Source organism: Narcine bancroftii, chromosome 3 (genome assembly GCF_036971445.1).
Source record: "Narcine bancroftii isolate sNarBan1 chromosome 3, sNarBan1.hap1, whole genome shotgun sequence".
Lineage (NCBI taxonomy): Eukaryota > Metazoa > Chordata > Chondrichthyes > Torpediniformes > Narcinidae > Narcine > Narcine bancroftii.
In genome coordinates, this window is record NC_091471.1 from 156198842 (window position 1) to 156225479 (window position 26638).

At 39.2% G+C, this 26638-nt stretch overlaps 1 protein-coding gene across 1 annotated transcript in view; it reads right to left on the reverse strand.

Moving 5' to 3' along the window:
- Positions 1-320: 320 nt before the first annotated feature.
- LOC138756721 (serine/threonine-protein phosphatase with EF-hands 2-like) overlaps positions 321-26638 on the reverse strand; it is a 35708-nt gene continuing 9390 nt past the window's right edge. The window contains exons 5-15 of the mRNA XM_069923111.1: positions 26128-26174; positions 24630-24796; positions 22786-22822; positions 22528-22677; positions 21639-22013; positions 13126-13311; positions 11370-11512; positions 9015-9121; positions 8186-8349; positions 4443-4530; positions 321-3895 (exon numbers count right to left, since the gene is read on the reverse strand). Coding sequence (XP_069779212.1) covers positions 3705-3895; positions 4443-4530; positions 8186-8349; positions 9015-9121; positions 11370-11512; positions 13126-13311; positions 21639-22013; positions 22528-22677; positions 22786-22822; positions 24630-24796; positions 26128-26174 — 1655 coding nt within the window. The 3' untranslated portion in view covers positions 321-3704. The remainder of the gene's footprint in view (positions 3896-4442; positions 4531-8185; positions 8350-9014; positions 9122-11369; positions 11513-13125; positions 13312-21638; positions 22014-22527; positions 22678-22785; positions 22823-24629; positions 24797-26127; positions 26175-26638) is intronic.

Below are 26638 nucleotides of genomic sequence, written 5' to 3' on the forward strand. Positions count from 1 at the left end.
TTACACATTAATAACCCAACTCAAATTAGTCCAACCCCCCTTCCCCCCCAAATAAAGTGAAGAATTAATAAAGTTAATAATATATGTGAGAAAAAAACATAACCGATTAAAATACTAACAAAAAGAAAAGTAATTAATACTAAGATATCAGACTTAAAAAACATTTAAATCAAACTTAAATGCATATATTTAACAAACGGAGTTAAGATTAAACATATATTTAACTCAAACTTAATATAAAAAATTAGTAAAGTTAGTAACATTATCTATCAAAAATTCTTAAACAATAATCAATTCTTAAAAAAAAATTGTAGCATGAAAAAAAACTTTCTCTATAGAGATAAACCACCAAATATCAACTAACTTCACATCTATCATCATATTAGTCACATAAACCACCATCTTAAAACAAAATTCAAACCTCATTAAGCATTTTAATTTTAGTACTCTTCCACCATTTTTCCCTTTTACTCTTGAATAGTTATCCAATAAAAGCTCCAGTACCACATTTAAATATCCCCAATCATTACGTTAAAATTCAGATATCCAAGTAATAAAAACACATCTACAACGAAATCTATATCTTCAACAAATGGAGCATAAACCACAAACAAAATTCAAGCCTCATTAAGAATTGTACAATTCAATTTATAACTTTCACCATTATTCCCTTCGTTCTATAACTAAAATAGCAAAATAATATACACCAGAATTACCACTCCTTTCACCTTAAAGTTAAAGAAAAAATATAAAAAAACTTATCCATCCCATTCACATTTAAATTTCAGATATACTGAATAAACTTTACAAAAAAAACCACATCAATTTTTAGTTTTTTAAACAATCAAATATTTTCTTATGCTTTTTTTTACATTTAAACAAAAAAAAACCTTCACTCTTTAATAATACAAAAAAAATGAAAAAAAACAGGTAGGAGGTTAAAAATACCCCCTCCCGTCTAAACCGCGCAATGCGGTAACTCCCAAAAAAAAATGGGTGTGATGTGAGATAACTCACACGTAGCAAATGACTTTCAGGAAATAGTGCCTATCCAGTTCTCTCCCCCAACTCTCACTTCATCTTAAACTAACATCATCATTATTTAATATCCTTTTTTTTAAAAAAAACAGAAAAAAATAGAACAACTCTTCTTTTAATCAGCTCCAACTGCCGAGTCACCATTACAACCATTCCTTCTTGGAGCACGGCTCTTTTCTTCCATCTCTTGTCTCCTTAGAGATCGCGGCGGACTATGTCTCTGTTGAAACTGAGTAATTGGCAGCTCTTGAGCAAATGCTATAGCTTCCTTTGGAGAATCAAAGAACTTTGGTTGGCAACCATCTTGAAAAACCTTCAAAACAGCTGGATATCTAAAGGTTGCCTTGTAACCTTTCTTCCACAACAACTCTTTAGCAGGATTGAATTCCCGTCGTTGGAACATAACTTCTTGACTCAAATCCGCATAGAAGAAAACTCGATTATTTTGAATCATCAAGGGTGATTTTCTCTATTGTGCATTTCTAATAGCCACTCGTAAAATTATTTCTCTGTCGTAATAATTCAAGCAACGAACCAAAACAGGTCTTGGACTTTGACCTGAAATAGGTCTTCTACGCAAGGCTCTGTGAGCACATTCCAGTATTATACCTTCCGGGAAATGTTCTTGACCCAACACCTGCGGAATCCATTCAGTAAAAAATTTTCTTGGGTCTGGTCCCTCCATACCTTCCGGCAAACCAATAATCTTTATATTGTTCCGTCTGGATTGGTTTTCCAAAAAATCAATCTTTTTCACCAAATTTTTATTTTGAGTTTGTAAGTCTTCGACCATTTTGGTCACATCAAAAACTTGATCCCGTATTTCGTCTATATCTTCTTCACACGAATTAAATTTATCTCTCACTTCAAGCTTAAAAGCTCCAAACTCTGCCATCTGTTGAGAATGTATTTTCACCAAAGTATTAAACCTAGTACCAAGTTCAGTCATAATCTTGAATAATCCCTGCATTGTATAAGATAATTTAGATTCAAGATTCACAAAAATCTTTTCAATTGAAAGAGATTTGGCTCAACAGATTCCTGCTTCTTCTCCAAAGGATCTTCTATTCCTTCCTTCATTCTGGTTGCCTTCCTTGTAGTATGACTGCGTGTGGAAACCCCAGCCACAGCCTCTCCAGCAATGACTGGAGGACACTGGCTGGGGTTTTCCCCAGTCCATAATGTATTAAATTCTCCCAGTACATCAAGTTGCATAGGTTCTTGTATCTCAAGAGATGCAGTTTGCAGCGTCACCTCTACAGTTGACAAATGCCTTTGAGTAACTCTTTGTTCTAAAGGCTGTTTGGCGCCCTCTTTAGGAGGCTCTACCGATGTAACATAGAGCTCTACATCCGAACACTGTACCTCTCTCCTGGGATCCATTTCACGCTGAATCCCGGTGTCTTTCCTGTAGGTAGGCTCCAAAACTTGAACTTTTGGAAAATAGTTTTTTGATGATCTGTTGTCGTTTTTTCTTGCTCTTTTCCACCAATTGTACCATCATAAGTTAAATTAACAGCACTGAAATTATCTAAACTTTTAAAGAATTTTAACGGGCATTTCTAGACAAAACAATAAGATAGAGTCAGGAGAGGACTGGAAGGCACGTCAGATCCTTACGCCATCTAGCCACGCCCCCACTAGAGGACATGTTTGAGGTGAGAGGAGGATGTTTAAGGGCAAGGTGCGGGGCAAGTATTTTACACAGTGTTTACTCTTCCAAGAGTAGTGGTGGAAGCAGATAAAATGGTTGCATTTAAGAGGATAGTCATGAAGGGGATTGAGGGATATCTACCAGATGCAAGTAGCAGATTTCTAGTTTGACTTGGACATTGTGTTCAGCACAGACCCATGGAGGATGTGCCTTTTCCTGAGCGGTACTATCCTGTGGTGCAAGGGGACCATCAATGGGACAAGTAAAAGGTCTTAAAGAAAAGTGAATGGTACAGCAGAAATTTCTAAAATTCTTGAACTCATTGTTGTGTGTGGAAGTTTACAAAGCTCCAAATCAAGTGACGAACAGCTGTAAAACTTTTTAAAATTTGATTGGAAATCAGTGGAAGTGTAACACTCCAAGAGGAAAGTAAAAATTACAGAGATTTGTATAGGATAAATCTGCAGAAGGAACCATATAATGAACTGTGAAAACAGCATAATAAATTGAAAATAATTTTCCCAGGAAGGAATTTTTGGGACCTCAATAGTAGAATGGAAGCAGGTAGAGCCAGATAGGATATCTCCAAGATAGGGATGATTAAGGAATAAATTCATGTTTTATGTATTGAGTGCGTCCTTGGGCTGCAAGAGGGCGAGAGGAAATGTATTTTTACTATTCTTCAGAACAGAGAGGTCATAAAAGTGAAAGAATAATCCAACTATAAATAGAGATAAATAGGCTAATAAATTGAGATTCAAGAGAACCCTACTGTGATTTTGGGGTCGGTGAAGTGGGGGGGGGGGGTGAAATGAATGTAATGTAATTGCAGAAAATGGAAAGGACTAGGGTAAGAGCAGTTCATACAGTAATGAAAACTTGTCTGATAGAAAAATAAATGTTAGCACGAGCAGAGCGAATGTAAATGACACAAAGTTAAATGTAGTCAAGGTAGATATGGAACTCTGACCAATAGCCCATATGAAAATGAGTAACTTCATCATTTCCATTTTTAAATGTCTTTGTCATTGGATTTATCGACCAGACGGAAAGCTTCAAGGAACTCGTTGATGTCGATGCTTCCGTCTTTGTTGAAGTCCATGCTGCGAGCCAGGTCACTGATTGCTTTATCACTTATCTCGACCTTGAGGTGAGAACTAAGGATTTTCCAAGTTTTTTGAAATTCCTCAAATGATATCTGGCCTGTCACAGATGTGAGAAAGGACATTTCATACTTTGATTCTAATCCAACCATTAACCACTTTTCTTTAAACCATTGCTGATAATATCATTCTTTTCCCCACCCCCCACTACCACCCTAAAAAGCTACTGCATCTTGCTGGTGTGCAGTTCCACCTTTTGTTTTATTAATACTGAATCAAATGCTCTTGTTATGTGAATGAAAATGACTTGTAGATTAACTTGAAGACTAATTCCAAGTAAGATTACCTCAGTGTAATATTGCTGCAACATTAACTTAAAATATAAGAAATTTTCACCTGAAATAACTAGAATAAAACAATGAATTTGCTAGCCTTGTAGGAAAATATAATTCATTTTTGCAAATTAAGGATTTGGCAGGTAATTTTGCTCTCAATTTGTGCAGTCTGACCATCCTGTCATCAATACTTTTGTTGGCTATGCAGTATTAGCTCCAGAGCAGAAGGCCAGGCATGTGGGGAACAGATTTCCTCTCAAATACTGTGGGAGTGGGGTGGAAAGATATTTATTTTCTAAAATCGATACTTACCAGAGTGGTCACTGTCAATAATTCTAAAAATAGTTTCTAGTTCAGACCTGCTTTTGTAAAGCATTTCCAGTAAGCTGGGTTGTATGTGCTGTAGGAAGATGGAAATAGTTTAAAAAAAAAGTTTCTACCTGGTGATTGGAAAGTATTACAAGTTAAATAATCTGGTTGATTTGCTATGGATGCAGCTACAATCTTCCTGGCCTCATCAGCAGCTTTCTTGACAAATTCCTAAAGACAATCATTTTACCATATTAATCTTATGAGATCCTAAAGGTATTGAAAACACTCAACCCACTTGATCCTTTCTGTTTACATTTTTTTCATGTTTGTTTTTCTCTTGCCCACTGAAGTGCTTTTGATGAGGTACTGAAATCACTTTATTGCCTCTGCTACAAATTTCATACATGTAGCATTGTGCTACTCAGAAGAACATACACACACACTGTAGTTAGGTTAAGCTCTGTCTTTTATTGGGGGTTCAGGCCTGACTTTTATACTTGCACTGTTTCCGTCTTTACTGACATCACGACCTATATAACGAAAGCGGGTTTCTCACATGCGGTTACTTTCCTGCCTGTCTGGGATAGTGTGCCATTTTGAAGTTGCTGGCCTTTAAGCTGCCCTTGCCATTCGCCTGCCAGTTCACTTGTTGGGGCCAGTGTTGCTGCGTGGGCTGCTGGCCTTTGGTTGCACTCGCCACCTGGAACGTTGGCTTGATCGCTGTGGCAGCGGGCCACCACATGAGCCCCATAGAAGCGGCAGTATTGTCCTTGGTGCCCAGAGACAAAGTCTCTGCAGACTTCAGTGGTCTGCCTGTCTGGCGTGGTGCTGGTGTCTCAACCGGATGCGCAGGGTCCAAGTGTGCCAGCTTCAGCCTGTCTTTGGTGAAGACCGACGCCTCCAACCTCCAGCTCGAACATGGCCCTGTTGTTGCGGATGACCCAGAACAGACCCTCGTAAGGCCTCTGAAGCGGTGGACAATGTGGACCCCTGCGAATGAAAACCTACAGTCCTGCAGGTCTTTGGTAAGTTGGTCCTCGCGTGTCCATGCCTGGAAAGTGGAGTTGGGGCCAGGTTGCTGACATTTTCCCTCAGCCTGTTGAGGAACGCTGCTTAGTCGTCCTGCTGTCCACCTGGGGATGGTACGAATTCTCCCGGGACCATCAGTGGAGCTCCAAAGATGAGTTTGACCAAAGACGTGTTGAGGTCCTCCTTGGGTGTCATGCGGATGCCCAATAGTGCCCATGGTAGCTCATCCACCTAGTTAGGTCCTTGGAGTCTGGTCATGAGTGCAGCTTTGAGGGTGCCTGTGGAAGTGGTCCACCAACCCATTTGACTGTGGGTGGTAGGTTGTTATGTGATGCTGCTGGGCACGCCACAGGCTGGCGAGGTTGGACCACAGACTGTAGGCCAGATGTGATGTGGGATGGTAACCCGAACCATGCCACCCAGGAATGAGATGCGGCCCCTGGCGCACAAGGTCGTGGATGTGTCTGCCAGTAGGACTGCTCCTGGCCATCATGAACAGAAAGTGGAAATACTGGGATACTGGAAAGGATCCTACTATGTCCACATGGATGTGGTCGAACCTTGGTTCATGGGTTCAAATTGCTGAGATGGGGTCTTGGTGTGCTGTTGTACCTTGGTTGTTTGGCACTGTCTGCACGTCTTCGCCCACCCGCTGACCTGTTTCAACAATCCATGCCACCCTTTGTTGGCCACCAGCAGACCATGGTCCTGATGGACAGGTGAGCCAGTTTGTGGATAGAATTGAAAACCTGCCATCTCCAAGCCGGCGGGATGATGATTCTGACCTGACCGGTGGCCACATCGCACAGGAGGGTGGTGTTACTTGTGCCAACTGGGATGTCCTGGAGCTGCAGTCCTGATATGGCTTTCCTGTACTGGGGCATCTTCCTTGTCCTTCTGTTGCACCTCTGCCAACACCACAAAGTCCCCTCCTCTCGATAGCGCGTGGATACTTTGCCTGGACAGTGCATCAGCCACCACACTGTCCTTACCAGAGATGGGCCTTGTATCTGTAGTGTACTCAGAGATGTAAGACAGGTGCCGTTGCTGGCGTGCCGACCAGGGTCCAAGATCTTAGCCAAGGCGAAAGTCAGAGGCTTGTGATCTGTGAAAGCCGTGAAGGACCTGTCTCTAGGAATTACCTGAAAGCACTGTATTCAGTTCTGGGGTTCGCAGATTTTGCTGAGAAAACCCAGTGGCCGCCAACTTCCTTCGATCTGCTGTTCCAGAACTCAGCTAGTCCTGAGGCATCTACTGTCAGGGCCGTTGGAGGATCTGCCCTGGGATGCACCAGAAGAGAGATGCCTGCCAGGGCTTCCTCGGCCTTCACAAAGGCCTCATCCCAGGTGACATCCTTCACCTTTCCTGCCATCCAGGCGAACAAGGGCCACATGATCCTGGCAGCTGAGGGGATGAACCTGTGGTAGAAATTGATCATCCCCACGAACTCCTGTAGTCCCTTGGTCGTGTTGGGCCTAGGAAACTTCCAGATGGCCTCCACTTTACTAGGTAGCGGTGTGGCTCTTTCCCAGGTTATCCTGTGGCCCAGGAAGTTAATTGCCTCCGATCTGAACTGGCATTTACCTGGGTTTATCATCAGGCCAAACTCACTCAGTTGGTTGTGGAGGTGCACCATATACTCCTGTTGGTTCCTGCTCATCACCAGGATGCTGTCCAGGTCTCGGCCCACTGTGTCCATGAGTTGCTGGAAGGTCTATGCGGTGTTCTTTAGCCCAAATGGCATTTGGAGGAATTCAGAGGCTGAACGAGGTGATGATGTTATCCAAATGACATCATTGCTGATGGTGCAACACTCCCTCAGTATTAATTTAAGCCCAATTAATGTTGACATGAGAGGTTTTTTTTTGTTTTGGCAATAAGCATAGAGAGAGAGAGATATATACAGTAACAAATATTTTGGGCCAGAGCCCCTTGTCAAGGAATAAGCAAAAAGCAGGCAGGTTCCTGAATGAAAAGATGGGGTAGGAGCACAGGCCAAAAGCCCATTTGGGAATGGGACAGGGAAATAAAATGGATCATCTACTGTATTTGGTGCTCCTGTTGTGGCCTCCTCTACTTCCGAGAGACTGGAAGCAGACAGGGAGTTTGCTTTGTTGAGCACCTTTGCTCTGTCCTGTTTATTAATTAGAGTCTCCCTTTAGCAACCCATTTCAATTTCCCATCCTGTTCCCATGCCGACATATCGGTCTGTGGTCTCGTGCACTGTCAGAGTGAGACCACCTGTAAATGTGAGGAACAACATTTCATATTCCGTGGGCACCCTCCAACTGGATGGCATTAACGTAGACTTCTCCCGTTTCCGTTACACCCATCCCCATGTCTTTCTCTCACTCTCTCCTTCCCCTTCCCTAAGTCCCTTTTCCTCCAGCTCTGCTTTCACAGAGCTGCCCCTGCCCTCCTCTCTATGTCCACCAATAGCCTCTTGGCCTGTGCTCCACCCCCTACCCCCTTCTTCCCCTGACTTTTTATTCAGACGCCTGCCTGCTTTTTGCTCAAGCCTTGATGAAGGGCTCGGGCCCAAAACATTCATTATATTTCTTTGCCTCCTGTGGGACTACTGAATTTCTCCAGCATTTTTGTGTATCAATGACAATCATGGTGGCAGTAGACTTTCTTGTTTCACTCAGTTTATTTCATTGTTATGAGATATGTATACAGTGAAAAGCACATTATGGAATCCATTTTATATTTACCTGCGCAATGGGTTTCTCTATTGCAAGGTCATCAAACCATAAGTAAAAATTCAGAAGGCCATTGGGAGCACTGGGCACAAGTTGAGATCGCAAAACACGCCAGGGCAAACCCAGAGCCAAGATGGATTCCAGAGCACTTGCCCAGTCATTCAACAAAATTTTACCTGTGTTAGAAGACAACACTTATTTTCTTGGTAACGTCTGTTAGAGTTGGAATCAAATACATTATTCTCCAAGGTCAGGTGATGTGTGCAATAGCTGACATCATGATTCCTGCAGGGCCTCTCACTACTAATAATTTGTTTTATATCTGCAGACTGTGGAGAATAGAGCCTAAAAGATCATGTATTATCCACAGCACAGGGTCTTTGTTCTTGGAGCAGAACATGTCATCCACATCTGTCCTTGTAGCTTTTGTATTTGTTTTTTTTTTTTGCTAGGTTTATTTTTCATCAGGTTGAAATAAATTGTAGAAATGAAAATACTGGATTGATCATGAAAATGGGTTCAGCATGTGATTTGTGAATAATTTCCAGCCCAGAGATTCACTTTTTAAAAACAAGTTGAAATGTATGAAATAAGTTACATTCAGTGTATTGTAAAATAATCTGGTTCAGGAAAATTTTGATCAAATAACTGCTGTGTCTTTAGAGACAGAACTTAACAGTGTTATACAATATGAATTCAATTATGTTGAGGGTCAGCTTCTGTTTGACTGCTTCGTGATTAAAATGTGCTCATTACTAGGCTATGTGATTGAGCAATTGGGCATCAACTTTTAGGGGATTTCAGTTTACCAGAATAAATCACTGTCGACAGCTGAACTTACCTGTTTTATTCTTGTCATAATGTTCAAAAGCCCTGATGAGGTCCGATTTGTGGGCAAAGATTTTCTCCCTCAGAGCCCCTAATGCTGATCTCTCAATTCTGCTCACTCTGTTATTTAAAACAAAAGCCGTGGCAAATCATGGATTAAAATACATTTGCACATAAATAACACAAAAAAGTAAGAACAAAATTGAGTGAATAGTTGAAATCTTAAAAGCAGAAAATTGTGGTTCCGCAGGTTAGGCAGTACATCAGAAACATTTCAGGCCAATAATCTTAAACTGAAACACAAAAATTGGGAATATGAACAAACAAAATTATGCAGCCATTGTCACTTGTCCATTAAATGCAGTAGTTCAATCAGCTACAATCTAGGAAGACTAATGGCATCTTGGCCTTATCCTTTTACCCCTTCCAATGAGAGTAAGGAAGTCTTGTAATTCTGATAGGCACTTTATCTGGAATACTATCTGTAGTGTTGTTTTCCAAACCCAAAGAATGTACATGCCTTTGAGAGAGAATAGCATGGATTTACTGGGTTGAAACCAAGGATGATCATAATAATTAGGAGGAATTGTGCACATTTGGAGCTCAGGACAATGGAAGGAAAATTATTGAGACATGCTGGAAGATTTTATCTTCTGACAGGTTGTGCAGACTGGGGCTTTTTTCTCTGGAGCGTAGAAGATTGAGAGGGGACTTGATAGAGGTGTTTAAGATTTTAAAAGGGACAGACAGAGTAAATGTGGATAGGCTTTTTCAATTAAAGGGGGAGATTCAAACTAGAGGGCATGGTTTAAGATTGAAGGGGGAAAATTATAAGGGGAACATGAGGGGAAATTTCTTTACGCAGAGGGTGGTGGGGATGTAGAATGAGCTTCCGGCAGACGTGGTCGAGGCGGGATCATTGGTTACATTTAAGGAAAGACTGGATCGTTACATGGATAGGAGGGGACTAGAGGGGTATGGACCGGGTGCTGGTCAGTGGGACTAGGAGGGGGTGGGGATTTGCTAGGGCATGGACTAGTAGGGCCGAACTGGCCTGTTCTGTGCTGTAAGTGGTTATATGGACTGGAGAACCTACAACCAAAGGGTGCAGTCTCTGACTGAGTGTTTGCCATAGAACTGAAGAAATAAAATTTCCTTGGGTTTATATATTTTTGAAATTTCTTTCACCGGAGGACTGTGGACACTCCATTATATTTGAAGGGTCACTGAGAGACAAGGGGATGTTCAATCATTTGGGAAAGTGGATGTTGGGAAAATATTAAGGTTGCAAAAAGAGTAAATGTACATCTGCTCCATTGTTTACCAAGTTCATGATTGATACTGATCCCTAAGTCCAGTTTTCTGAGTGATCTCTTTATCCTTTTATTCCTCAGTATCCCAAAAATCAGTTGATCTTGCTGGGTCCACCCTCTAAAGACTAAAAGCCACCTAACACAGATCTAGAAATAAAGAGTCACCTGGTTACCAGAAACAGAAGAGGCCATTGAATGTGCAATCCATCCTACAATAACGTCCCTAATTTGCAATTTATACCAAGCTTGCCCATCCATTTGTACGAAGTGTTGAACAGCTGATATTGGCAATTATCAAAAGCTAATTCCCAATTACTTACTGCTGGAAGACAAGAGCTTCCTAAATCTAATGAGTCATAGGGTGGAAACAGGCTCTTTGGCCCAACCTGCCCACACGGACTGAAATATCCCACTCACACCAGTCCCACCTACTTGTGTTTTGGCAATATCTACTCATGTAGCCATCCATTTTTTTCTTAAATGGTGAGAAAGGAAAAAAAAGTGCCTTCATTCTCATGTGATTTTCTTTAATGATGGGCGAGGGACTGTTCTGAAGTGGATCTATATGACCTTGCAGTGGCATCTTGACTATTGGTGGCTGCCTCATTCTGCCATCACCCCTGCCTCCTGAAGGGACAGAGCATTTGGTTTCACCACTTTCTAGTCCAAACTCTACTCCCACATTATTCTGCTTCAATGTTATGTGAAAAACTTTGTTAAAATGCTGGATTGCCCTTGGAGAGCTGCAAGTCTGTGAACGGTGGGCATCTCCTGTCTGCTCTTAATTCTGAGCAGGTTATTGAGAGAGAAAAAGAATGGTCAATGTTTCGAGCCCAAACCTTTTATTGAAACTGGTTAAATGTCTGAAGCTAACCGCAATTTAAATGAATTTCAATAAACAATAAAGTGCTCTGGCTTGAAACATTGACCATTCCTTTTCTCCTACTGATGCTGCTCAACCTGTTGAGTTCCTCCAGCAGTCTGGGTTTAGCTTCAGATTCCAGCACCTGCAATCTCCTGTGATTCCAAATTGTTGTTGGATTTGTTTTACGCACCTTTGCCTCAAGGTGAGCTTGCGAGTACTTTGATTGACCTGATACTGTACGAAGTGAGGAATGAGATCAGGCCCAAGTTTTACATAAGCTCCTCTGTTACTGCCAATTTCATAATAATTGGAAGCAGAAAATATTGTTAGGACCTGCATAAATAACAAAAAGAACAACATAATAAATGAAATTACTGGCATATAAACAAAGCACGTCCAGTGATGGAGAAACTTGGCCAAACTGTTTCTCAGCATAGCTGGGTTTGTACCCAAGTTCCCTACCCTCTGGAATGCCATAAAATGAGGCACAACATAGACTCTGTTTTAGTTCTTCGGCCAATCTCTATAATCCCATTCACCACCGTATTCCCTTGTGACTGAATATTCCAAGCACCTGCCCTCCCCAGGAGTATTTTATACTGACCAGTTTACCTATTAACCAACATAATGTGAGAAGAAACCAGGGCACCCAAGGGGAACCCACATGGTCACGGAAACTCCTCCAAAGGTCAGGGTTTAGCTTTGGTCACTGGAGCTGGGAGAAAGGAGAGACATCTCTTTGCCACGCTGTTATGCAGCTGTATATTCAGAACAATCCATGCAAAGAGAATCACAAACATTTAATTGTTTCAGGGAATATTTAGGATACTATTGATCCATTTTATAAAATAATTAGAAATTATCCTAATTATTTTTTCATTGACATGCTTAAACCCATTTATTTTGCCCAGTACCTGGTATCACATTCTATTCTTTGATCAGTGATGGCCAGCACAGTTAATGTGCAAGTTCAGAACTGGTGGGGATGTGGTGATGCAAGTGTGACCAGCCTTACTTTTGTGGTATTGGTTGACAATGTCATTAAATGAATGTGCTGTATAAGTGTAATAGAGTTAAGATGTTTGATACTTTGAAACAATTACCTTTACTTAATACATTTATAATAGAGTAGACTTTTAAAATTGCTGTGACTTACTAAGAAATGGGTATTGGGACCCCCACCCAGACAGATTAGCTGCAACTAACAACATTCCAGACATCTATCCATTATCACCTCTTCCATAAAACCATCTCCTGGTCCTCTGTACACAATAGCACTGTAACCTGCCATTGCGCATAATGAGCTCTCAGAAGCAGGCCATTCATAAATGGTTTCCCACCCAAAAACAGCTGAAAGCACTACAAGCTTGTCAAAGAGAATGTGGAAACATCAAAAGGCTGCAGAACGACCAATGGTGCCGATGGCTTTTTCAAGTATCTAGAATTCAGCTAACCCTGTTAAAGATAATGAATATGGAGATCGCTGGGGAAGCAACTATTTTCATGGGCCAAGAGCCAGGCTAACAGTTCTGCACTGCCTTAAAGGACCTTTTGAACTACTGTTATCATGTCATGCCACGAATTCATATCTTTTAATTATGTCATGTTCATATAGAAAGCCAATCAATGATAACCATTTTCCTGCCTTTAGAAATGAGCAAACAGTGACACCTCAGTTTGTAACAATCACCTCAAAGGAATGGTTACTTAACCATATGCAGCAAAAATGCCTTAAATATTGTAGCCTCTAACCTTGTACTTTGAATGAGGTTCAACAGTATTAGGGAGGTGACCTAATTACTACTCATTCCCGCTAGCGTGACTCAAAGAAATTCCCTGTGTGTTGTACTTTGTGGTTTGGTTGTACTTGTACCTTGACAGGGCTAAATTATTACACTTTGAGATGAGCAGGCATTTCATTGGGCTGAATGGGTGCTCGATCATACCTTTTGGTTGTGACAGTACTCATAACCCTCTTGTTTGCACTCGTGGGACCTGATCAAGAGCTGCAAATTGTGTTTTCGTAGTATCTTCTCCGTCACATCAGGTCCGAAGTAGCAACCACCTCCTCTGACTGAGTTCGCAATGCAACCTTCCTGATGCATTGGATCACTCCATAAAATGTCCACAATCTTGAAAGAAGAAAGAATGTCTTCAATAGCCAAATGAGCTGGTGAATGAATTAAATTGGTGACCACCTTTAATGTCCTTGCATCAAACTTGAACCAAATCTCTGGATTGCCTACCTAATGCTTTCCTGAAAATAGTGGACTACAGTACCAAGGAAAGGGCTAAATATATCTGTCAGAACTTCTAGGGTGGAGCAATAATTGAGATCAATCCTTTGGGGTGTCTTTTCAAAAAATTAATGCACATCAACAATAGCTACAAGATCAGAGAAGGTATTTGATCCAACATCAGTCAACATTCCAGGACCAACTCTGGAATCCTACTTTCCAGCATTGGATGGTCTTGGGAAAAGTACTGTATATTTCAGCAAACAAGTTGAGACTTGAAACCCAAAAAATCTTTCAAAAAAAAAAAAAGGGTCTTACACACGAGATATACTTCTGAGACCTTAAATTCAGCTCAAAATCCATTCCACATTAATCTGGCGTATAAGTCGACCCTTGAAAAACAAAAAAAAACCCGATTTTATTTTATTGAAAGCAACAACACATATAGAACCCTTCAAAATCACTCTCACCATCATTGTCTGAAGCAAAGATGGTGACAAGCACATCCATACTCTCACTGTTTGTTGTTAACAGTTATCATATGGGTCCAAGTCTGTATCTGATGAGGTGGTTTCAGCTTCATCATCAGTGTCCCATGTTATGGACCCAGAGGACCCCAAAACCCAACAGCAATAGAAATTCACCAAGGCAAATGGTTACTTAAAAGAAGTTACTTTTAATTATCTTCAAACATGAAAACAGGATCAAACTTTAACTTATTACTATTAACTTAACCCCCTTCTAATTCTAAGTGCAAGTTGTATGTAATGTGTGTGTAAGTTCAGAAAAGTTCTTTGATTCACAGGCCAATCTCACTTCTCATTCCTTTAAGTTCACTGGTTGAAGGCAATTTTTATACTGTGCACAGAATTTAACATTTATGAATTTCACCAGGCTTTGGTGCTTGAAAAGTAAATGGTTACCACTCAGAAAGGTTCTTGTCTGTTTTCAGAGAGAGATTTGTTGCTCATTGGACCCCCACAACTGATTCCTTCTGATCAGCCACTTCAGTGTCTTGCCGAAGAAACTAGCCTCATCAGGGTTTTCCAGATGATGACCTCTTTCTTTCAGATAACCACCGAGTTCCTTTTTGTTTCCCTTAATTCGTGAAACATTATGCAGCCAGACCTCTCCTCTTGCATGGATCACAAGGGCTTTGACCAGGCTGAACTAAGAACTCACAATCCATCTTCAAAAAAGGGTTTCCACAATCTTGCCAGCTTGTCCTGTTCCAGCTCCAGCTGCTGCTGGAATTGTTCAACTGAATTCTCTCTCTCTCTCTCTCTCTCTCTCTCTCTCTCTCTCTCAGAGAAAACCACATGACCCTCTTAGAACAGCAAACTGCACTCAGCCTGCAGCACTGGACCTAATCTTCTGAGTTCGTTCAGCTGTTGTTTTCCAAAACAACAATGCATTATTCCACAGCATGTCCAATTAACACCTATTTGTGAAGTCTCTATAGGCATTCTTCAAAGTTTTTCAAAAGCACTCGGAGCCTGAACTGTCTGGCTTGAGCAGAGCTCTGGCATTTTAAATGAGATCTGTATTGAAGTGTTTGTATCTGTATGTGATCTACACTAAAAAACCTGCCACAATTTATCTCCTTTAAAACATATCTATATACAAGATAATATAATCTGTCACACCCACAATAAATCATCTTCCGTGCTATCAATTGCACAAGAGATACCGCACTTTTTAAACGATTTTATCACAGTCTCTATTTTAACTTTGTTCCATGCCTTGAGCACAAAGTTACACATCATTTCAAGTGATGCAGCATGCATTGCCCTGCCTTTTGTAAACGACTTTTCTGCACTTGACATCCATGTATTCCATTCCTCACGCACATGGTCTTTGAATGGTTTGTTCAAGCAAAGATCGAAAGGTTGTCATATAGATGTAAAACCACCCTGGATAACCACCATGCAAGCATGATTTGGGGCTAATCCACTTATAGTCTTCTTAGTTAAGTGGCTACATATCCCAGACCAGTAAACTCTATTCTTTGCATAAACTGCCTGGCCACCTGTTCCACACATTGTCTATCCGTAGTTTTACACCATTTTCATCCATCCATCCTTTTTCATGAAAATGTACAAAAATACCCACAGGGAATTTCACTTTCAGTTTAATTTTGTGTTTGAAGATTATCGTGGGTCTTAACTTTGGCCCATTGGCAATGCACGATAACACCACAGTAAACCTGGTCCTTTCCATTCCACTGTTCTATTCCCTATCATGTTGAAATTCATAGGGGTTTTGTCGATGTTTCCGATATTTGCCAATGTGAACTGGTGTTTCTGCCGGTTCCATATAATTAATTGGTGAAAACGTACAACTTTATGATCAAGATTTTTGATAGTTTTTTGGTGTTGTAGCAGATTTTTCCTGTTCATGAAATGACTGCACCAGCCAACTGTAGCCTCAAAATCATCACTGAGGTCTGGGTGTGACTTGGCCCACTGCAGTGCAAATGTTCTTATTTTATTTCGGATGACTATGTAGCAATCTTGCTATGTACTCATTCTGCAATGTGATTTTCCAACTCTGGCCAACAAGTGATTCCTTTTCTCAATGAACATTGCCTTTTGGGTATTTTTCTTTACTTTCTTCCTCCAATTTCTTACCAACTTCTCATATACATTAAATTTTCTTGCAGCAGTGCAGTTGTTGGTTTTCTTGGCCATTTCTATCACTTTCAACTTATAGCTTATTTCATATTTTCGTCACATGCTGTGTTGTGTCGATGGACCTTCCATGATAGCAATCAACTCCAGCCAATATCCAGCAGATCAATCCACGCGATCTACAGAGGTCGACGTATACGCCAGTCAACGGCCCATCTCAGGCATCACGAGCTTTAGGCACCTCAGGCACCCAGAAAATTTGGGCTGACTTGTATGCCAGATATACCTTAAAATGAGACTGAAAGGGGGGGGGGAGGGGGGGAGGTTGACTTGTATGCTAAAATATACAGTATCTCAAGAAATTGCATGCAAGAGAGGGTTTGCTCAATTTTGTTTAAATTAGACAACAACTGCTTGGTTGATTACTGTGGAGCAGCGTTTCCCAAATTGGGTTCCGTGGAAAGGCATTGGGGTTTCGCAGAAGAAATGACAGGGAGTAAAAACGATCTACCTGTTTTTCTTTAAATTATTTTTTACCTGTCTTTAATTCAATTTATTTTTTGTAGGGAAGACAAGATGGAGGCTGCATGGGGTAGGGAGGATGAGGGGGAGCCAAACCAGACTCATGAATCCTGGGACACTTGGTTTTTTGAAAAGAACACCAACAGCACTGTGGCCCAGTTTCATGGCTGCCAGAAATACCCAGAAACCTCATGGTGAGAATGCATCTTATCTCTGCTGAAGGAGCTGAGGACACAGTTGCAACTCGGACATGTCTTAAGGAGCATGTGCGGTGCTCTCCAACACCCTGACTCTGTGCGGGTGAAGCCGGTGACTGGGCCAAAGTTGGCGCCATACCATTGCCAGGGTGATGCGTGTGGTGGTGCCTGGGAGCTGGTGGCAGCAGCATGAAGATTTGTGGCATGTGCAAGGAGGGGGCTCCAAAATACCACTGTCCAGCCTGTCAACTGCTGTAAGTGAACAAGAGGAGGGGTGGGAGGCCAGCAGTGTCCAGGTGGCCAGGCCCTTGTTGAGAAGTGAGGCTCGCTGTGAGAGGCTTGGGGCATGGTAGGGAGTGAGGGGTGCTGGGGGAGGCCCAGGCTGTGGCAGGGAGTGAGGAACGCCAGGGGTGACAGCCCAGGCCGTGGTAAAGTTCAAACGAGGACTCGGATGGTAGTTAATCCACTGCTGGTGAGTTTATTTACTTTCTTATTATGCTTGTGTATATATCAGGTTTTTTAAATTAATGATTGGGGTTCTGCGATTTTCAAGTGCTCCCCAAAAGGGTTCCATGAGATTCTGAAGTGCATAGAACAATACAACACAGTACAGGCCCACAATGTTTTGCCAACCTATGTAAACCTACTCAACAATTTAAACCTTCCCTAACTCGCACCCATAACCCTCTCTTTATCTTGCACCCATGTGCCTGTCTAAGAGTCTTTTAAATGTTTCCATTGTACCACCCCTGGCAATGCATTCCAGACACCCATTGCTCTGTGGTTTAAAAAATTTACCCCTGAATTCTCCACTAAACTTTCCTCCCCTTATCATTACAGATGTCCTCTGGTATTTGCCACTGTCGCCCCAGTAAAAATGTGTTGGCTATCCACCCATCTATGCCTCTCAATCATGTAGAACTCCATTATATCACCTCTCATTCTTCTTCCCTCCGAAAAACAATGTTTGAATGGTATCACTGATAAATGTACATTTTTATCTTCATGTTGGAATGGTAAACTTGTCAGCAATGCTAACCACCTCAACAAGTACCATAATACGTTCTTTATCTCTGTGTTTAAATCTTTTTCCCAACTTTGTTTCGGTTTATACTTCATTACATCTTCTTCTTTATATTGTAATTTGATGTACATGTTTGTAATAAATTTTTTAATTATCATTGTGTCTGTAATAAAATATTCATAGTTGCTACTTTCTGCTAATCTCAAGCTATTTCCCAATATATCTTTTAGATAAGTTTTCAATTGGCAATATGTAAATATTGTACTTTGTGTTATTCCATATTTATCTTTTAATTGCTCAAATGTTAATTATTTCCAAAAAAGCAATCTTCTATTTTCTTGATTCCTTTTCTATCCCATTCCTTGAAAAATAAATTGTCTATTGTAAAGGGGATTAATGGGTTTTGTGTTAATATCATTTTTGGAATTTGATAATTTATCTTTTTTTCTTCCAGGTTTATTTTTTTTCCATAATTTAAGTATGTGATATAGTACTGGTGAATTTTTGTAGTACTGCACCAATTTTTCATCCCATTTATAAAGTATGTGTATGGGATATTTTCTCTTAATTTGTCTAATTCTATCTTAGTCCAGTCCAGTTTTTCTCCTCTCTGATAAAAATCTGATAAGTACCTTAACTGCGCTGCCCTGTAGTAATTTTTGAAGTTTGTTAGCTGTAACCCTCCTTGTTTGTAACTCCATGTTAATTTTTCTTGATTTCTTACCTTTCCATAAAAATTTCCTTACTATTTTCTTCAGTTTTGCAAAACATTTCTCTGTCAGGGGGATTGGTAACATTTGGAATAGATATTGCACTCGTGGGAACACATTCATCTTAATACAGTTTACTCTTCCTATTAAAGTTAACGGCAGTTCTTTCCAATTCTCTAGATCTTCCTGTATTTTTTTAATTAATGGTTCATAATTTAATTTGTATAAATGTTTTAGCTTGTTATCTATTTTGATACCAAGGTAACGTATCGCCTGTGATTGTCATTTGAAAAGGATATTTTTAAAAATTCTGAATTATCAATTTTGTTCATTGGCATCACTTCATTTTTATTGGTGTTAATCTTGTCCCCTGATATCTCTCCATATTCTTTCAGTTTCATATGTAGGTTTTTTTTTATTGACTTATCTGGTTCTGTTAAATATACTATGATGTCATTTGCAAATAGGCTGATTTTATATTCTTTCTCTTTTATTTTTATTCCTTTTATCATAGTTTCCTTCTTTATCAACTCGGCTAGTAGTTCAATAATCAAAGCGAACAGTGAAAAGGATAATGGGCATCCCTGCCTTGTTGACCTGCTTAATTTAATTTAAAGTGATCTGATACATATCCATTTATTACTACCTTTGTTAACAGTCCATTATATAATGCTCTAATGTAGTTAATAAATTTTTTCCGGTAGTTTAAATTTCCGTAACACTTTAAACAAATAGTTCCACTCTATCCTATCGAAGGCTTTCTCTGCGTCTAACTTAACAGCTACCGTTGGCATTTTATTTATTTGTGCTGCATGTATTAAATTAATAAGTTTACAAACATTATCAGCTGCTCGTCTTTTTTTTAACAAATCCAATTTGGTCTTGCCTTACAAGTTTCGGTACATAATCATTCAGTCTGTTTGCTAGTAATTTTGCTATTAATTTATAATCTGTATTCAATAATGATATCAGTCTGTATGAAGATAGCAATAGCGGATCTTTTCCCTCTTTTGGAATTACTGTAATTATTGCTGTTTTACATGATTCTGGTAAGTTTTGGGTTTCTTCTACTTGATTTATTACTTCTAGGAGGGGAGGGATTAATAGATCCTTAAAAACTTTATAAAACTCTATAGGGAATCCATCTTCACCTGGTGTTTTATTGTTTGGTAGTTTTATAAATATATCTTGCATTTCTTCAGTCTTAAAAGAAGAAATACAAAATATATTAATAAAACTACCAAACACTTAAAACAAAGAAATAACCAAAAAAGGAAAAAAGTTGTATCGTCTACTTTCACGTATTTAAATCTTATTGTGCTCATAATTATGTTGTTTTACGAGATGGAAGTTTGTGGTCAGAATTCTCCGACATATTTTATGTAGGGTTCCCAAATATGTTCAAATAATGTACACTTGTCTTTCAGATTGTATGTAATTTTTTTCGAATGGAATACACTTGTTTATTTCTGTATACCACCGTTGTATTTTAAGGTTTGATTCCAATTTCCAGGATGTGGTAATACATTTTTTTGACTTCTGGTAGTGCTATCAGAATAAATTTTATTTGGACTGTCTAATTTTAGGAATAATATAATCTGTATAGCCAGTTATATTGAATCATACATAATCTACTATTTAAGGAACAATGAGATATACAATAAATAGTAGATTATGTACGATTCATATAACTGGCTACATAGATTATGCATTACTCCTCAGAAATTAAAAGAGTGGTAACCAACATCATTGGATAGATGTTTTCATTGCAAACAAAAGATTGGATCAACATTACATACAATGCTCAAAAGTAAAAACTTTCTGGGAAGCTTTAAACCTAATATTAAACAAAATCACAAAAAATAATATACCAAAAGATAAAAAAAAATTCTGTTAAATAATAGAAAAGACAAAAAATTAGACAAAGTATGATAGCACTAGCAGTAGCCAAAAAATGTATTATGACAACCTGGAAATTGGAAACAAACCTTAAAATACAGCAAAATAAACAAGTGTATTCCATTAGAAAAAAATTTACATACAATCTGAAAGACAAGTGTACATTATTTCAACAAATTTGGGAACCCTACATAAAATATGTCAGAGAATGCCGACCACAAACCTCCATCTCGTAAAACAACATAATTATGCGCACAATAAGATTTAAATATGTGAAAGTAGACGATACGACTTTTTTCCTTTTTTGATTATTTCTTTGTTTTAAGTACTTTATCATTTATTGATTTTTGATGAGGGTGGGGAAGGGGAGAGAGGAAGTGGGGGAAAAGAAAAAAATGATCATTGTTGATGATCATTTGTGGATTTTGTTTTTGATATGACTCAGTGCAAAAATAATTAAAAAAAAAACCAAGTACCATAATACGTTGCCAATATCTCCAACCTATCTGATTCAGTCTCACCAGAAGTGCAGTTGGAATGATGCCTGAATTGGGATACTTCCATTCTCAGTTTGACATTGAGATTTTTAATGCTTATTTTTTAGTTAAAGCATTAAAATTTAAGCTGAGTGATCACGGTGAGGTGGTTCTTTGTTGAGGTGGAGTGGTAGGGGCTGAGTTCATTCATCCTCTTCCAATCCTTCCTGGTACACTCCACCTTTTACACCTGAAGGGTGATACACTTGGTGTAGCAGTTAGCACAACACTTTTACTGCATCAGTGATCGGGACCTGGGTTCAAATCCCACGCTGTCTGGAAGGAGTTTGTACATTCTCCCTGTGTCTGCATGGATTTTCCCCACTGGCTCCTGTTTCCTCCCACCATTCAAAACCTTTCAGGGGTAGAGGTTAATTGTGCAGCACGGACTCATGGGCTGAAATGGCCTGTTACCACGCTGTATGTTTAAATTTAAGAAAGTAAACATAATGTAACCATGTAACCAGTTTCCCCATCTTTAAACAGATCACAAGGCTGGTTCAGATGAAGGAAACTTTTCTAGCCATTGGATTCAGTGTTCTGGTGTTTGCCCTTTAATTAATCTTGAGCACCTTTTATGTAAAGAAATATTACCTCTCTGCCTCATCCAGTCTCCCACTTTAGATGGATACATTTCAATTATTTAACATTAATGTTTTATGACTGATGTGACATTCATGAGCTCTCTTTATGATGCAACCTACCTGCCTCCTTTCAAGCTCATCTGATTCAAGGGTTTCACCAGAATCTGAATCGGACACAGTCAGTGATTTAGAATCTTCATACATGTTGCTGAAGCCCACTTCTCTACGGCACTTTTCCAATTCCTCTTCAACTGAGCGTTGCACTCTTTTAGTGATGTCTATTTTCTTCACACACATTGCACTAGAACTCTTCCTCCTTTGACTGTTGTTTGTGTAAGAACGAAGACTAAAGAAATTGGAAATTGAATTCTTCCTTGGGATTTCATTGAGATTCAAGTTGGGTTTACTGCTCCCACCAAAATGCAGCTCCTCATCTGAAACATGTTTGATCCATTCAATTCTCCTTCTTTCAGGTGACCTCATGGTTGATACGTACTGTATAGGTGGATGAGTTTGTTATTAGAAAAAAAATTCTTTCAATGTGTCTGCCTGTTTAAATCTCTGCATTTGATGTGTCTCACCCACAGTAATAACAGCACATTAATAGAATTTAGCAAAAGTAATACCAATAATCCAAAATTTGATCCTTGAACCACCGAATGAGATTTTAATCCAGAAGACCAAAATGAATATCTTTGGTGAGCAGAGAGAACTTAATAAATCTGGAGGAGGAATTCTGAATCGTCAAATCTGGTCAATCAAGAACACAGCGGCCAGTGGCAGAGCTATTAAATCGGAGGATGTACAGGAATAGAACAAAGATCCAGGAAGTTTAAATCGTAGGAGTGTTTCTCGGGTTAGGGAAGGGAGAGGCTTCTTGATGGACTCATCCATCACAACATATTTAAATATAAACTATGCCAAGCTAAAGAAAATTCATTGTAAATTAAAATAATGTTTGTTTTAAATCATTCAGACATTCAGTGTTATCTTAAAGGTCAGACTATACCTTGTGTCTGTCAATCTTGCCCAAGAAATCCAAATCTGTTGTTTCTGAAATACCTCCATGTATAATCAATACCTTCTGATCAATGACCGTGGCTAATGGTAACCAACTGAAAATACACTGCAGTAATTTCAATATTCTACTTCCATGCACCTAAAACAAAGGTAGATATCCTAAGCAGAGCAGAAACAATTCAAGTTTTAAATGATAACTTTATCCATGCTTTGCAGGAAAAATCACAGAAATAATTCCAGTATTTACCTGGTATTTTTGCATCACTTCTTTTGTGAAACCATACCTGAAACACAGAGTACAATAGTATTTGAAAGCATGAGGTTTCAGGAAGTAGAGGGGCACTGGCAATATGTGCACTTGCCATTTCTTATTTTGAACTATCCATTATCTATTTAAATTTTTAGCAGCACTTTATGAACTGAACTGTGCAACACTCACCCATATTCATCCAGAACCTTGTTAGTTTACACCCAAAGAACTACATGCACACATTCAGTTTGGGGGACCATAAAACAAGAAATAGGAATAGGAGAAGGAAATTCAGCTCCTCCTCGCCTCCACTCTCATTCAGTAGGACTATGGATGATCTTTTACTTCAGTTTAAATCACTAACTCCATATTCATGATTCCTATCCAAGACAGGCCAAATAAAGTTGTAGGTGAGTTAAGAGCACAGATTGTATAGGTTCAATTTGCACTACTTGGAATAAAGGTTAAGTGGAAATGTGATACATTTTAGTAATTTGAAAGAAATAAACAGGAAGAATAACAACAATCATTTTCACTGGTTTAGGAAGTTATTGTCAAAGGGATACAACTTTAGTATTGGTCACCCTGATTTAAGAACAAGTATGAACGATGAAATTGGAACCAAGCTCTCCATGTGGGAAGTTAGGAGACTCTTATCCAATGTTCATGAGAGTGAATCCCTTTGGATAAAGGTGTGCTTCTTAACTTCTGGCAGAATATTTAAAATCTTCTACAAAAAGTAGTACTGAAGCTTCTGACAGTTCATCATTTAAAAACATACTAATAACATTCAACCTTATTTTAATTTTCTTTACAGTATGTATAAGGCTCCCTTCATGTAGTAAAACATTCTAAGGTGTTTCATTAAAACATCATAAAAATAGAATTTGACACTGGACACTCGAGGCTTGGTCAGAGAAGGTCAAGGTGATCCTAATGGGAAGAGAAGAGTGAAAATGTTTCGGAAGGAATTCCAGGGTGCAGGGACTCGGCAGCTGAAAACAAGGAGACATAGTCGAGTGTTTAAAATCAATAGAAGGCACAACTCCAGAATAGGAGGAATGAACAAAAAATTGGAGAGTAAAAGGGCTGGAAAAATTACATAGAGGAGAGAGTGGCAAAGCCATTTTGGGATTTGTAAGCCAGAATGAGTATTTTAACTGAGAACAATAATTGGCTGCAGTGATAAAAGGGACTTGGCATGAATCAGGACACCACTAAGCAAAGCTGTTTAGGATAACCTCAAGTTTGTGAAAGAGTGAGATGTGCGATGAGCAAAGACTTTGATGTAGGACCAAAGAGATTATGGAAATTGAAGATGGCTGGAGATTAAGACTGATCTGAACCCTGTTACCAAATAGCAAACAGGCCTTGATGTTCTGCAGTACATAATTTTCCTATACAAAACCTTGCATCTCACTTATTCCAGCTGTTACAGTGATAACAAAGCGAGAGTATAAAGTCTTTTGGAAAAGTACTAAGAAAATCTGGGACCTTCAATCTGACAAATACATTTTGTCTTTTCGTTGCCAGTTATTCAATTATTATTATAGTTATTTTGTGTCCCTTATTCAAGTAGCCATTATTCATATCTAGGCTTTGACAGGGTATGCATCATATGCATAAGCTCAATGTTATCCTCCAGTGTCCCACATGTAATATTTTGCAAGTGACCACTAGGTGGTGATCAACAGACAATCCACATCAGACCAAAGAATTCTAAGCTCAATTAGTTCCATGGGCATTATCGAATCTAACTGCTCTATAGAATCAATAGATTAATAAAAAAACTCATTGCAAAAACCCAATTCACTCATGAAAAGATTTTAGTGAGCATGCACCTTAAGTTGATGATATGATCTTCATGGTTTCCTCTGTTTAAATAGATTCCTTTTGGATAGACAAGTAGAAACGCAAACAAGATCAGCAGAATCTCAATAGAATGCTTCCCTCGGTCAACATAGTCTCCATTAAAGACGTATACCTTCTCTGGGGATGGAAGTCCATTCTTGTCAAGGGGAAAAAATCCAAATTATTAATGAGAAATTTCAGCAACAATATACATAGCAACACAACCCATTTGTAATATAATCAGGTAAATCCAATGTGGTAAAAATGGGTGAAAATAACCACACCCCTGACTTTTTATTTCCTTAAATCAGCAATAGCCTTTTCACACCTCCAACCACTGACAGTTTCCTTTCTTAATCACCTGGTCAATTGAATGAAAAAGTGTAAGTTGAAAATAAAACTCACTCCAGGTACTGTCATCCCAAACCTTGACCACTAGGGTTACGATCCCATGTTCTCCTCTAAGGAATAATGAGGGGTAACTCACTGAGCTCCTGTAACATTCTGATACAGTGAATGCTGTACTACGATTCACCTGTTAGGGAGTTCTTGCACTGGAGTCCAGAGTCTCAGGATAAGGAGCTGGCCATGTAGAACAGAGATAAGGGGAGTTCCTCTGAAAGGATTGTGAATCTTCTCCCTCAGAGAAATGTGGAGGCTCAGCCACTGCATATATGCAGGATTGAGATAGATCGGCCTAGTTATCTTAGTGATTAGTGCAAGTCTATCACAGTGCCAGCGACCCAGGTCTGCGATTGCCAAGATCCACAATACATTTACTTGAATTGTTTATTGTCACATGTAAAGAAATACAGTCAAAGACTTTGTTTTGAGTGCTATTCAGACAAGTTAGTGCAACGCAATTATAGTGTCAGTAACTTGGGTTTAAAATCAGTGTTGTCTGTAAGGAGTTTGTAAGTTCTCCCTGTGACTGCGTGGGTTTCCACCAGCTGCTCCAAAGACATACATAGTTTGGAGGTTAATTGGTGTATTTAGGTAGCTCGCTGCCCAGAAAAAGTGGTAGAGGTGGGTACAATTAAAAAATTTACATGGGATTGGCTTAGATAGAAAATGTTGTGAGCTTGGACAAGTTGGACTGAAGAGCCTGTTTCTGTTCTGTAAGACTGAGTCTGACTATATCAGTTCAACAGTCCAAATGCAAAATCTTTTCAAGTACTCAGAGGTGTAACACTGGGAGGAAAGAGCTGACGAAAATCCTACTGTAATTTAACCCAAACTAAAAGCAAATAAAATGATCTGTGAAGGATGGTTCTGGAGTTGGGAATGCATCAACTTTTTAGTTTGATATACTTCTGGATTTTTAAGTCTAAACATACCTAAAACTGAAAAATGAAGAACAAAAGTGTTAGAGGAAGAATACAAGCCAACTATAATAGATTTTTCTATAATAATAGTAAAGAATAAGGATGTGCTGGTTTCTAAAGTACATAATGTACATTAGAAACCAGCTTTCAAAAGTGTTCATACCTTGTAGAATATTAAAAATAAATCATCCAATTTTCCATGCAAATCACCTGTAAAATTCATAGAAAAAATACAATTATTTGATTTTATACAATGTTAAAACAAAAAGAATATATTCAAAGATTAAAGAAATAAAAGGTGTGAACACTGAAAATGTAAAACAAGACCAGTTGCTGCTTCTTTGCTTTGCTTTGCTTCTTTGCTCCACATTCTAGTCAATGCAGGTGAAAAAAAATGCATGATCCTTCTTAAGATTCATTCTGAGGAGATTCGGCATGTCTTCGAATACGCTATCAAACTTCCACAGGTGGGCTGTGGAAAGCATACTGACTAGTTGCATCATGACCTTCTATGGAAATTCCAGGAATGTACAAGGCTGCAGAAGGTAACAAATACAACTAAGTCCATCACCTCCCATCCATGGATCATATCTACGTGGAGCGCTGCCTCAAGAAGGCAGCCAACATCATAAAAGATCACTCAAGTCACAACCTCTTCTCACTGCTAACTTCAG